General features: G+C 41.4%; 1 protein-coding gene across 4 annotated transcripts in view; it reads left to right on the top strand.

The window, feature by feature from the left end:
• NEXN (nexilin F-actin binding protein) overlaps positions 1 to 13,544 on the top strand; it is a 52,165-nt gene extending 38,621 nt beyond the window's left edge. For 2 of the 4 annotated variants that reach the window (XM_036753893.1, XM_036753892.1), the window contains 4 exons: positions 6,594 to 6,815; positions 11,582 to 11,767; positions 12,067 to 12,424; positions 12,521 to 13,280. In XM_036753893.1, the coding sequence (XP_036609788.1) occupies positions 6,594 to 6,815; positions 11,582 to 11,767; positions 12,067 to 12,424; positions 12,521 to 12,534 (780 nt within the window). In that variant the 3' untranslated portion in view covers positions 12,535 to 13,280. Of the gene's footprint in view, positions 1 to 6,593; positions 6,816 to 11,581; positions 11,768 to 12,066; positions 12,436 to 12,520 lie in introns of those variants that run through there. The other 2 variants (XM_036753890.1, XM_036753891.1) reach the window with 2 other exon arrangements.
• Positions 13,545 to 14,120: the final 576 nt, after the last annotated feature.

The raw sequence follows: 14,120 nt of genomic DNA, 5'->3' as shown, positions 1-14,120 counted from the left end.
AAGTGCTATCAGTCTGGCTCAGCATTCCCTTATTGACATTGTGGGCAAGGGCACAGACTCATTCAGCCATTCATCAGATAGTGAGGGATAACAATGTATACTAATAATTATGACACAGGGAAGACAGGGACAAATATGAAAGAGGTGTCAGAGAAAAGTGCTATGAAAATTTGAGGAGGGTGGGATCTCTTTGAATTAGGGGGAAGGGGTAAAGGAAGGTTTACTGGAAGAGGGAACAATGGTGGGTAAAGTGTCTGTGGTGGTCCGTCACCTAACACGAATTTATCAAGGGCTTACTGTATATCAGGCACTGTGCTAAATGCTGGGGACCCAAAGAAAGGCAAACGCAAGACATCTAGGAGAGATGAGGCAAAATGAGAGAAGGCATTAATGGGATGGCGTGAGTGTGTGTGTGTGTGTGTGTGTGTGTGTGTGTGTGTGTGTTCCTATTCCCTAGAGAAAGTGAGGAAGACCCCTATCCCATTGGGCAGACCCTCCCTGGTGAACTTATGGAAGGATATGGACCAAAGGCATGCAGGATAGATAGGCACAGATGGGCTGTGATTTTTCATCACGGATGTCCCCATCGGGGAGGTTACAGATTCAATATTTGAGAAATCACTAACGCTTGATGGGATGAGAAACAGAAATGGAATGTGGCTCTGGGTGAGGCTGCTTTTTCAAAAGCAAAAAGGATAGATAGGCAAAATGGGGTGGGATGAGGTGGGGCAGGGCATCATGGCGTATTAAGTAGATATATCATATGAAGAAAAGTAGGAACCAGAGGGCCAAAGCACGGTGGAAAGTATTTCAGTGAAGAACACAGGACAGATTTTTGGGACACTGTACAAATGAGCTATTATTATTCCTCTCATTTTTGAAAGATAAAACGAAGGCAGTTTAAGAAATTAGCTTTTCAGGGCAGCTAGGTGGTGTAGTGAGTAGAGCACTAGCCCTGGAATTAGGAGGACCTGAGTTCAAATGCGGCCCCAGACACTTGACACACTTACTATGTGACCTTGGGCAAGTCACTTAACCTCAATTGCCCTGCCTTCCCCCCCTCCAAAAAAAATTAGATTTTCTGCTTTTGGCATAAAGTCCCAGCAGAGGTCCAGGTAGCTGGTTTCCCATTGGTCCTGTAGCGTGAGCCTCTTCAGACCTGGTTTCTGATTCATTCTCCCAAATTCACTTGTTTCTTTTTGCCCAAGTGGTCTAATGATTAAAATTGCTTCCTGCCTCCACTGAGATTTACCCAAATGTCCTGTTTCCTCCTGTTTTCTGGATTTCCTCACCTACATATGCCTTGACATCCAATGCCCTCTTCTCTCCTATCCCCTTTTGGAGTAAGGCCTGCTCATACAGAACCATATTCCTTTCATGGTTGTTATCCCACCATATCTCCAAGAGACTTCTGAGGTCACTTTGCTGGGGTTTTTTTGTGCTAAGACCTTGAATTCTCTTGATTTTTGACCATACTTTGTGTATCTCTTCTTTTTAACCCTTGGCTTATCTCTGGTGAACTTCGCTGTGCTGTGATTGGTAGCAAATTTGTTGGATGTCTACAGGGATTTTTCTCTTGTACCTTTCAATTTTAGTCTGTCAGGGTTTTTTGGATCCTGTCTTCCACTGTGGGCTATCCCTCTCATTTTGTGCCATATGCAAATTTAAGGAAGGTGACATCTAAGCCTTTATTCAGGTCAACTCAACAAACACTGGATGCTTGTAATCCGCAAGACACTGTGATAGTTGTGGGTGATATAAGGACAAAAGAAGAAGCCATTTCTCCTCCAAAAGCAGCTCACACTTTATTGGGGAGGGGGTGTGGAAAGGGCAAGAATGTAATATGTACACAAATAAATACAAAATGTATTGTAAACAGTAATTTCAAGTGGGAGAGTGTTGATGGGGCAGGAGGGAGGTCAGGAAAGGATTTGTGGAGGAGGCAGCAACTGGGCTGTGCCTTGTAGGAAGGTTTGGTACAATTCAGACATTTTCAGACCATCTGTGCAAAGATGGGAGACGGAGTGTCACTAATCAGGAACAGGTAGGCGAACCTGTGCCATAGCAGCAACCTGAGTTGTGTGAAGTGAATAGAATGGATATGAAATACCACTGGAAAGACATTCTGAAGGCTTTTCTGCTCAGTAAAACAAGGTTAAGAATCCAGGGTTGCCTCTGTAACATAAGAAGACGATGGAGTTGGACAGTCCTTAGAAAATGTCCAAGTAGGGGGCGGAGCCAAGATGGCGGCTGGTAAGCAGGGACTAGAGTGAGCTCCGTACCCGAGTCCCTCCAAAAACCTATGAAAATGGCTCTGAACCAATTCTAGAACGGCAGAACCCACAGAACAGCAGAGGGAAGCAGGGCTCCAGCCCAGGACAGCCTGGATGGTCTCCGGGTGAGGTCTATTCCACATGGAGCTGGGAGCTGGGAGCTGGGAACGGAGTGGAGCAGAGCCCAGCCTGAGCGGCGTGGATGATCCAGACCAGAAGCCGGGCGGAGGGGGCCCTAGTGCCCTAAATATGTGAGCTGCGGCAGTTACCAGACCCCTCGACCCACAAACACCAAAGACTGCGGAGAAGGTTAGTGGGAAAAGCTGCGGGAGTAGAAGGAGTTCGAGGTTCGGCTTCCAGCCCCTGGGGCAGCAGAGGTGGGGCAGCTACAGCTGTTGTTACTTCCGGCTCCAGGCCCACCTGGTGGGAGGAATTAAGTGGCGGATCAGAGCAGGAGTGCAACAGCCTGCTGAAGATCTAAGCCCAGTCTGGACTGGGGGTCCTTGGGGAAGGAGCAGTGCGGCTCTGACAGAGCTGGCACCTCCCCCCCAAACGTAGAACATAGAACTCATAAGTCTACAAGCAGTCATACCCCACTGAAAAACTCAAAGGTCAAGTTAGTTGGTTGGGAATATGGCCAGGCAGCGAAAACGCGCCCAGATTCAGTCTCAGACTTTGGATTCTTTCTTTGGTGACAAAGAAGACCAAAACATACAGCCTAAAGAAGACAACAAAGTCATAGAGCCTACAACAAAAGCCTCCAAGAAAAACATGAACTGGTCTCAGGCCATGGAAGAGCTCAAAAAGGATTTGGAAAAGCAAGTTAGAGAAGTAGAGGAAAAATTGGGAAGAGAAATGAGAAGGATGCGAGAAAACCATGAAAAACAAGTCAATGACTTGCTAAAGGAGACCCAAAAAAATACTGAAAAATCCACTGAAGAAAACAACACCTTAAAAAACAGACTAACTCAAATGGCAAAAGAGCTCCAAAAAGCCAATGAGGAGAAGAATGCCTTGAAAGGCAGAATTAGCCAAATGGAAAAGGAGGTCCAAAAGACCACTGAAGAAAATACTACTTTAAAAATTAGATTGGAGCAAGTGGAAGCTAGTGACTTTATGAGAAATCAGGATATTATAAAACAGAACCAAAGGAATGAAAAAATGGAAGACAATGTGAAATATCTCATTGGAAAAACCACTGACCTGGAAAATAGATCCAGGAGAGATAATTTAAAAATTATTGGACTACCTGAAAGCCATGATCAAAAAAAGAGCCTAGATACCATCTTTCAGGAAATTATCAAGGAGAACTGCCCTGATATTCTAGAGCCACAGGGCAAAATAGAAATTGAAAGAATCCATCGATCGCCTCCTCAAATAGATCCCAAAAAGAAATCTCCTAGGAATATTGTTGCCAAATTCCAGAACTCCCAGATCAAGGGGAAAATACTGCAAGCAGCCAGAAAGAAACAATTTGAGTATTGTGGAAACCCAATCAGAATAACCCAAGATCTGGCAGCTTCTACATTAAGAGATCGAAGGGCTTGGAATGCGATATTCCGGAGGTCAATGGAGCTAGGATTAAAACCTAGAATCACCTACCCAGCAAAACTGAGTATCATGTTCCAAGGCAAAAGATGGAGTTTCAATAAAATAGAGGACTTTCAAGCTTTCTCAGTGAAAAGACCAGAACTGAATAGAAAATTTGACTTTCAAACACAAGAATCAAGAGAAGCATGAAAAGGTAATCAAGAAACGGAAATTGCAAGGGACTTACTAAAGTTGAACTGTTTTGTTTACATTCCTACATGGAAAGATGATGAGTATGATTCATGAGACCTCAGTATTAGGGTAGTTGAAGGGAATATGCATATATATATATATATATGTTTATGTATATATATATAAGTGAATGTGTATGTATGTATATATCTATGTGTATATGTATGTATGTGTATGTATGTATATATATGTGTTTATATGTATGTATATGGATATATATATATATATGTAAAAGAGAGAGCAGACACAGGGTGAGTTGAAGATGAAGGGAATATATCTAAAAGAAATAAAATGAAATTAAGGGATGAGAGAGTAACATACTGATAGAGGGAGATAGGGAGAGATAGAATGGGGTGGATTATCTCGCATAAAGGTGGCAAGAGGAAGCAGTTCTGTGGGAGGAGGGGAGAGGGCAGGTGTGGGGGGAATGAGTGAACCTTGCTGTCATCAGATTGGGCCTGAGAGGGAATACCATACATACTCAGTTGGGTATCTTACCCCACAGGAAAGAAGAGGGAGGAAGATAAAAAAAAAAAAAGGTGGGGGGATGATGGAGGGGAGGGCAGATGGGGGTGGAGGTAATCAAAACAAACACTTTGGAAAGGGGACAGGGTCAAGGGAGAAAATTCAATAAAGCGGGATGGGTTGGGAAGGAGCAAAATGTAGTTAGCCTTTCACAACATGAGTATTGTGGAAGGGTTATACATAATAATACATGTGTGGCCTAGGTGGAATTGCTCAACTTCTTAGGGAGGGTGGGTGGGAAGGGAAGAGGAAAGAGAATTTGGAACTCAAAGTTTTAAAATCAGATGTTCAAAAACAAAAAAAGTTTTTATATGCAACTAAAAAATAAGATACACAGGCAATGGGGCATAGAGATTTATCTTGCCCTACAAGAAAGGAAGGGAAAAGGGGATGAGAGGGGAGGGGGGTGATAGAGGGGAGGGCTGACTGGGGAACAGGGCAACCAGAATATAAGCCATCTTGGAGTGGGGGGGAGGGTAGAAATGGGGAGAAAATTTGTAATTCAAAATGTTGTGAAAATCAATGCTGAAAACCAAATATGTTAAATAAATAAATTGCATTTAAAAAAAAGAAAAAAAAAAAAAAGAAAATGTCCAAGTACTAACCTAACAGGACGAGTTATAGAATTAGAGCCTTGCTTCTTGTCAACCTTATTTGCCTTTTGCAAGCCAAGCACTGTGTAGAAGACTGCCATAGAGATGGAGGCAGTGTTTTGACCAGAGGCCTCCGAGGTACCAGCTGTGACAGGTAATCACACCAGAGACATTTACTGATTAGGGAATGTAGGGCCAGGGGGTAAAGTGATTTACTGAAAGCCAGTTTAGTTGTACAGTCAGGACCAGACCCACTGTGTGATGGAAAGGGCATTGGGTTTTGCAGTAGATGACCCAGATTCACCATTCCTTGTGCTTCTTTGGGCAAGTCACCTACCATCTGGATCCTCAGTTTCCAAAGTCCCCATAAAATGAGGGCTTTGGACTAGATGCTCTTTTTCTCTATTTTTACTGATGTTTTCTGTTTTATACCATCAGTTATGCCCAGCATCACTCCCTCTCCCAGAGAGCTATCCTATATAACAAATATTAGTTTTTGAGTGAAAAACAATCAGTACAACTGATTAATGTATTGGAAAAACCACACATGTACAACATGTAACCCCTGTGGACCTCCCATCTCCACAAAAGGGTGGGTTGGGAATGTCTTCTTCTCTCTCTTCATGTGAATCCCATTCGATCTTTGTAACATTGTTCCATTTGCTTTTAGTTTTTGGTGTGTGGTTGTTCCGTCCATGTATGTTGTTGCTGCTTTTCCTGTGCGTCAGTTCACAGAGATCCCGCCTTGCTTCTGGGTAGTCATCTTCATTTCTTAGATCCCAGTACACTTCATGTACTACAGTTTTTTAGCTATATTCCAGTCAATGGGCATGATCATTGCTCTTTTTCCCAACTCCACTAATACTGGGAAAATCCTAGTTTTTTAGAAAATGAGTATATCTTAGATGTGTTTATGTATATTTTAGATGTTATGCATGTTTTTTACTGTATATTCAAATACATCAATGTTGGGTGCATTTTAAAAATTTGAAAAAAGTAAAAACTACATTTTAAATGGAATAAAAAACAATCACCATCCAAAGTTCCAATATCTGGCAGTAACAGCTTATGTTTCTACAGCCTCTTTCTATATTATCCGGTCCTTTTGATCCACACTACCATCCTCATCTTTCATTGATTCAGGTACAACTTTTAAAAGGGAATAGTGTTGATGAGGCTTCAGGGCAAATGGTTGCAGAGTAAAAGACAAGATACAACAATTATACGTTTTAAGTATAGATAATGGGTATGGAAAGAATTTATTTTCTAATGCCTGTCCTTTTGTAGCAAAGTGTTCAATTTTGGTTAAAAATGCAGTTACTTTAAATTGGCTTTTTTTTGGTAGGTTAAAAAATAATTCTATTATCTGAACTTATTTGGTGATATTGTTTACAATCTCATAAGGTTTTAATTTTTTAAGGAGGAAGAGGAAACAGAAACCTTTGGGCTTAGCACGGAGTATGAAGAATTAATTAAATTAAAAAGGAGTGGTTCTATTCAAGCTAAGAACTTAAAAAGCAAGTTTGAAAAAATTGGACAACTGTCTGAAAAGGAAATACAGAAAAAGATTGAAGAAGAGCGAGCTAGAAGAAGAGCAATTGACCTTGAGATTAAAGAACGAGAAGCAGAGCATTTTCACGAGGTAAGTTTCCATACTGAATTCACCAAGAAGAGGGAGTGAAAGTTCTGGGGAGGGGGCCCAGTGTAGTGAGAAGAGTCTTGCAATCAGGAGATAGCTAGCTAGCTAAGATCTGAGTTCAAACCCTGCCCCACATTTAGCGGTTGGGTGTTAACCCTGGGCGAGTTACTGAACCTGTTTGCCTCAGTCTCCTGAACTGTAAAATGGAGATGATAATACCTACTTTGAAAGGTTGTTGGGAGGATCAAATGATTTGTATGTGCCTGGCCCATTAAGTAGGTGCTTAATAAATACTTTTCCCTCCTTCTTGCTTAAGTATTCTTGAATGATTGTTTCCTACAAACTCACAATGTGTGGTGTCCTCCAGAGTTGTTGTTCTCTTCCTTTGTAAAAATGCAGGGATTCAATCAGATGGGTCCTTCCTATTCTAAATCAACTATGAAGCAAAACCACACCAAGATTCTGCCTTGGGAGGCTGAGGAAAGCTGCCAAGTTTTTCCAAGGCTCCCTTGCTACTAAAATCCTTTGCTTTTCCTTATTTTCATCTTCATCTCTCTAGAAAGTAGGTCATCCTTTTTGAGGAGTTGGGGAAACTTTTTAGTTTCACCTTTGAAGTTTCTCCTAAATAAAAATAAAAGTGATAGGGGTCCTTGTCAGGATCACAGTTCATTTGAAAGACCTAGAATGTAGAGTGGATTTTAAGCTGCAAGCCAAGTAAGGCCTTGTGAAAAGTGTGTTTGGTTACTAAAAGCTCAAGGAGGTTCTAGACCAGCTTGACTGCCTCAGACCACATCTAGTACACCAAGTTCAATTTTTTAGGAGGGATATTGACAAGCATATTCCGAGAAGAGCAAGCAGATGGATGAAGTCAGCAGTATACTATGTAAAGATTGATTAAAAGAACTGGAGATGTTTACCCTGGAGGAAAAACGACTCTGGAGAGGAGAAAAAGGAATATGGTAGCTGTCTTCAAGCATCTGAAGGGCTGTTACATGGGAAAAGGGTCAGGATGTTGAGAAATGGAAGGGACTCAAGTCCCTTATTTTTGCAATGGAGGAAATAGCTAGCCAAAGAAGTGCAGTCAGCAAACTTTCTGAGATTCAAACCCAGGCCCTTTGAATCTAAATCTCATCATCGTTTCCATTACACTATGGAAAAACTGGGAGTAATGAATTTAGATGTCTGCCTGAATTGAGCTTTGAAGCAAACTATGGATTGTTAAGGCAGAGGAAGGAAAGGAGTGCATTGCAAGCATGGGGGACAAAGCCTATAGACTGGAGATAGGAAGTTGTGTGTGACGTCTGAAGAAGTAGATTGGAGCCAAATTGTGAAGGTCTCTTAATGCCAAATAAAGGGGTTGGTATTTGATTCAAGAGTCAAAAGGGAGCCAGACCTGCAGGATCAGGGGAATATCTTGGTCACTCATGCTTTAGGAGCCACACAGCGGCAACTCTGTGGAGGAAGGACTGGGGGAGTGAGGCTGAAAGCTGAGAGACCAATTGAAAGGCTGTCAAAATGGTGAGGTATAGAGCCCCTGGCACCGGGGTGCTGGCCATGAATGGAGAAGTGGACTAATAGAAGAGACTGTGGAGGCAAAAGAGTTGAGGCTTGACAAGGAACTGGATGTGAGGGAGGAAGGAGAGTGAGTCTTCAGGGATGACTGAGGTTGTGAATGTAGATGATGGAAAGGATGATGGTGCCCTTCACCAACTGGGAAGATTGGAGGGAAAGAGGAGTCTGATTTGACACATTGAAATGCCTAGGGGACATCTAATGAGAAATACCCAGTAGGCAGTCAGTGATGAAAGATTAGAGCTCTGGACAGAAAAAGCGGGTCTGGAACAGATGTGGTGGTCATCTGGAGAGTGGTAACTGTTACTTCTCAAGTTCCCGGACAAGTTTGATGCCATTCCCAACTCCTGCCTTCATCCCTCCCCCCTTTCTGCTTTTCCTATGTCTTACATTCTTTCCTCCCCAACCCCCACAAGCCCTCTGGAATCCTTTGTCTTTCTTGGGAATCTTCACCTAAGACTCCATTTGCTGTCCCTCATTTCCATCTTTACACTTCCCTCTGGTCTTATCAACAAGTCCCACCTTCTGCAAGAATGCCAGGAGTGCCTTTACCTCCAATTTATAATGTACACACCTTGCTTGTACAGTTGTTTGCACGTGGTCTCCTCCACTATGGGTCTTTTTTGCCTCTTCATATTCCCAGAACGTAGCATGGTGTCTAGAACATAGGCAGTATTAATAACTGCTTGCTGACTGAGATTACTGAACAGAGATTATTGGGTGGAGAGAGGAATGCCCAGGACAGAGCCTTAGACTACACCAAGCTAGGAGATCAATCAACATTTACTCAGTGCTTACTATGTGCCAGACACTGTACCAAGGTACACATAGAGTAAATGAAAGGAACCAGAAAGAGGAAAACAAGGCATAGCTTAGAGTGAGTGAAAAGTTAAGACTAGGAAGGTAAGCAGCAGCCAGGTGGGTTAGTCAGAGAACATTCTATTTAATATTAGATGTAATTGGGAGCCAGTGGATTTTACCGAGCATGTGTAGGTACACACAGGAAGATACTTGAGGCTAGACCAATCAGAAGACCGCTGCCAACAGCCCCAAGAGTTAGGCCTGCATGAGGGTAGTAGCTATGTAAGTGGATGGAGATGTGTATTAAGTTTAAAATGACAACTTGTCAATTGATGCTCTGGTAAAGCAGAACAAAAACTGACTCGATTAGGAGGCAAACCATAACAGTGCTACTAACTCAAAGACTATGGCCAACAGTGTCCAATGCTACAGGGAGGTTAAGGAACTGAGGGAGAGATGTCTTAGTTGACTTGCTAAAGTTGGAAGCCAGATTAGATTGGAAGGGGTTTAGAAATAAGGGAAGGGGGCAAGGGGTGCAGACAATTTCTGTAAAATGATGTAGGAAAAGAACTTGAAGAGTAGTATTGTGAAATAAAGGTTAACCTGGGCATGTTTAGAGGCAGCGGAGGAGCCAGTAAGGCGGCTTATGAATACAGAGTAGGGACAACTGTCATCATGGAGATCTGCTGGTCACAGATTGTGAAGGGCATAAGTAGAGGGTGGGCCATCTTCATCTGACGAAGGGAAGGAGCAGGAAATGGGAGACGATTTAATGCCAGGAAAAATGGTAAGTACTAAACATACAGAACACTTTGAGAATTCGGAGAATGTTTCCAACTGGAGGAATAAAGCATTGGGAAGTAGCATTCAATTCAAATGCCTTCCTTGGAAGGTCAGGTAGGATTTTCTTCTTAGAAAACAAATTTTAAAATAATTTAATGAATAATTGTGAAGCAAGAGTCTGCAGAAAAATGAAGAAAAACCTTCCAAGGCAGCATGGAGGGTATGAGCAGAGTCTTAAGAGACCATAATCTCATCCATGTGTGGCCATTGCAATTCATCTATATTCTTGCATCCTTTCTGGAATCTTCTGGATAATCTACCCCAAATAGTGGGGGACTCTGTTAAGATATTTTAACTTGTGAATACAAACACCATCCGAGGGCTTTTCATTTGTTACTTTTCTCCGTGCCTGCTTTGTCTATCATGTGGTTCTTGAATGATACTCAGGAGTTCAAAATAAACAAGTCATGGGGGTCAGAGAGAGACACTAGTCGATTTCGCTCAGTTCTGTTCTTTCCTTGGACCACATGGAGTCAGTCTCTCTAGATTTGTTGGCCAGTCCCCGCAGTCACCTCTGTAAATGGGGATGGTATCAGAAGTGCTTCTTCCTACATGAATTTTTTCTTGATCCCTGTCCCTAAGGAGCTCCTCCTGCAGGGGAAGGACTGTTTTTTGTCAGTGGCTCAAGCATTTAGCAGTCAGGCACTAACTCCATTCACTCACTATTTGTTATTCCTTGTTCCCCTTTCCCCTACTTTGGACCAAACCAAGATTTCAGGACTATCCTGCTATATGGTCTTTTAAAGGACTTTGGTATATTACATGGAAATCATTTTTATACTAGGTCATAGAGAAGTAAAGTTTGAATCTTGGAGGACCTCCACTTTCTCTATGAAATGAAGGGGAAGGGACTAGACAAGATGAATTATCTTAATCTATGACCCCATGAATAAGAGGCCCTTAATTTTACTTCTTACATATACCCTGGCTATGATTCTTAGTATTATGTTTTTTCAACAAGGCTGTGAAATACTTGAGGGTATAAGTTGTTACGTTTTTTATTGTGCCTATGAGCTTTCAAGACTTTAAAGAACTTTACTTATAACCCAAAGCCTTCCATTTTGGAAATATCTGCCTTAAAAGGTCATAGAGCTGTAATTACACTTGCCCTTTACAATCAGTTTCTAGTGGTGTTTTGTGCTGCGAGGAGCATATTTTAAAATGGTGAGAAACACAAACTAAGGGTAGGAAGTTAGTTGTGTAGGGGTAAAATGAAGCAGTCTCTAGCAGAAGTGGTTTCTGCAGACAAAGTCCAGAGCAGGCTGAGGGCTTGGGTCATCTTTCACTTGGAGCTGAGACACCTTCTGTTAGGCAAGGGAAAGATCTGGGATCATAGCAACATCTCATTATTGTCACTTTCTCTAAGATTCCAGAATCCTCAAGGTGGGCAAATCGATTGTCCTCAATTAAGAACTGACCTGTTTTGTTCCAGAGCAACAGAAAGATCCTATCTTCACAGTGATGCATCAAAATGAAATGACCTGAGTTATTAATAAAACTAATTTAGACTTCCTCTTTGTTCTTATCTTTAAAAACCCTTTACAAATCCCAAGGAAGATGATGTTGATGTGAAACCTGCCCAAAAATGTGAGGCTCCCTTCACTCACAAAGTTAATATGAAAGCTAGATTTGAACAGATGGCGAAGGCCAGAGAAGAGGAGGAGCAGAGAAGAATTGAACAGCAGAAGTTGTTACGCATGCAGTTTGAGCAGAAGGAGATTGATGCAGCGCTCCAGAAGGTTGGTACCTTGGACGTCCTTCTTCCTCACTTGTCACACTGAAGCATGAACCCTGAGGCTTAAAAATGACGGCAATGCATCTCACTGACCAAGCAATGTGGCACTGAATTTTCTAGATGCACCTTTTGTCCTTTAAGTATCATGGTGCTAGGCTCATTTCTCACTCCATTGGGTAGTGCCTTAATCTGGCTTTATAAATGTAACTGATTCAGGTCCAAGTGAATGGCTTCTAAATCCACCAATTTGATGCAGTATTTTTAGTAACACAAGTCCACCCTACATCTTTTATTTTACCACAGAAAAAAGAGGAAGAGGAGGAAGAGGAGGGAGGCACCATTAATGGTTCTGCACTATCAGATGAAGAGCAAACTCGACCTGGAGCGCCATGGTTCAAGAAGCCTCTCAAAAACACAACAGTGGTAGATGGTGAGCCAGTTCGATTCACTGTGAAAGTAACTGGAGACCCCAAGCCTGAAGTCACATGGTGGTTTGAAGGAGAGAGGCTTCAGGACGGAGAGGACTACCAATATATTGAGAGAGGAGAGACATACTGCCTTTACCTCCCGGAAACCTTCCCTGAGGATGAAGGGGAGTACATGTGCCATGCGGCCAACGGCAGGGGTACTGCAGCTAGCACCTGCATCCTCACCATCGAAAGTAAGAGCTAACTCTGTCCCCCACCTCCAGCCTGCTCAGCTCTTCCCCTTTTTAGCAAGAAAGTCACTAATGGTTTGGTCTTGTCTTCTCTTCTAGCTGACGACTATTAGCTTTTCTTTTTCTGGAGCCTTCCTTCTCAACTTTCCTACTGCATCCGTCTCTTTCTGTGGAGGGGCCAAGTACAGGAAGCCAGAAGCTATCATGCCTATGCTAGATACCCTTCAAAATAGTTTCTAAAGTTATTTAAAGGCTTAATATGGAAATCTGAATAAAATTTGAAAAAAAAATCAGTAATCACCAGAAATTACAATTTCCCTATTTCAACATGTAATCCAACAGTACGCATTTGAACCTTTCTGATCTAGAAGTCATGCTTATTTTCAGGCATGGTGAACTGATGTCACTCTCATAACTGCCTATGCAAAATGGAAACAAAAAAGGGGTGAAAAAAAAAAAGATCAGAGAGAGGATGAACATGCTTTTATTAAGCCTCAAGGTAAGGAAGAAAGCCTAAGGATGACAGGCTAACTTTCCCAACCAAACTAGAGTACATCAGCCATGCTTTACTAATAGTTGAAAACTTTGAAGGTGACCCCATTTTGATTGATAGCTTTCTTCTTCAACAGTATTAAAAATCTTTTTTTAAAAGGTCATATTACAAAATTCTAAATGCAAGACTTACTGCCAATATATCACAAAGTTCTGAGACTTTTGAGTATTAATGAGTTAGACAAAGAACTTGACATTATCCAAACAAATTATATGAAATTGGCTCCGAATTCCACAAAAGCTTTGGGAAATGTGGAAAATTCATATTAACGAGTTCATATTACTTCATATGATTAAAAAAAAAAAAGAACATCCTGGTATCTGTAAAAATGAATAAAATGAAGCCTTAGAAGCTCTGGAAATGATGAGGAAAGAAGAGAAGTTTTATAAACAAACTTCAAACATCTCAAGTTAAACTTGTAGGTTAGATTTTGGCCTTTCGAAATGAGTCTGTAAATAATCTAATCTCCTACGTTCTTCACTCAAACTTTTCTTATTTTAACTTTCTGAAAGACAGAATTTTATTTTCCAATGTAAAAATTATAATAAAGCAAATTCTGCATTAAAACAACTTCTCTGATTATTCTGAAGTAATAACTTGCTTAGAGATAGAAGCTCTCAGTTTTATTTACATTTCTAGGATCAGTTGCTTTTTAAAGAGAAGACCTTATTTATTTACTCCCTCTTTGCAATTCCTGAATTTAAAATAAAACATATTCCAAGAAGAAATCTTCAAAGACAAATGAAGTCAATACTTGATGAAGACTTTAATGTACTCATCCTCCCTAGTTATTTGTTCTCAACTCCTCTAGAATCTACAAGAGTACCTCTAAACTTGGGGATGTCCAATCTAAATTGGGAAATGTCCAAAGGGAAAAAAAGGAGACCAAACATTGCTGTAGCGTGTTCATTCAGTTACATTTATTGAGAAAACCATAAATGATACAAAATTCCAGTAACGGTGTGCCCTTCTTACATACAAATGTATTATAGCAAGCTCTAAACCACATTTTGTAAAGCATTCAATTTACCTCAAGTCCAAGCTGCATCTCCCTAAGACACTGTTCCCATCACAGTAGCCTTTTAAAGCCAATCTTCTTTAAACACACGGGTAGTTTCTGTAGAGAACACTTTTCTCAGGACGAAA

Source organism: Trichosurus vulpecula, chromosome 4 (genome assembly GCF_011100635.1).
Source record: "Trichosurus vulpecula isolate mTriVul1 chromosome 4, mTriVul1.pri, whole genome shotgun sequence".
Classification (NCBI taxonomy): domain Eukaryota; kingdom Metazoa; phylum Chordata; class Mammalia; order Diprotodontia; family Phalangeridae; genus Trichosurus; species Trichosurus vulpecula.
Note: the sequence above shows the minus strand (reverse complement) of the source record. Positions and strands in the feature narration are given on the sequence as shown.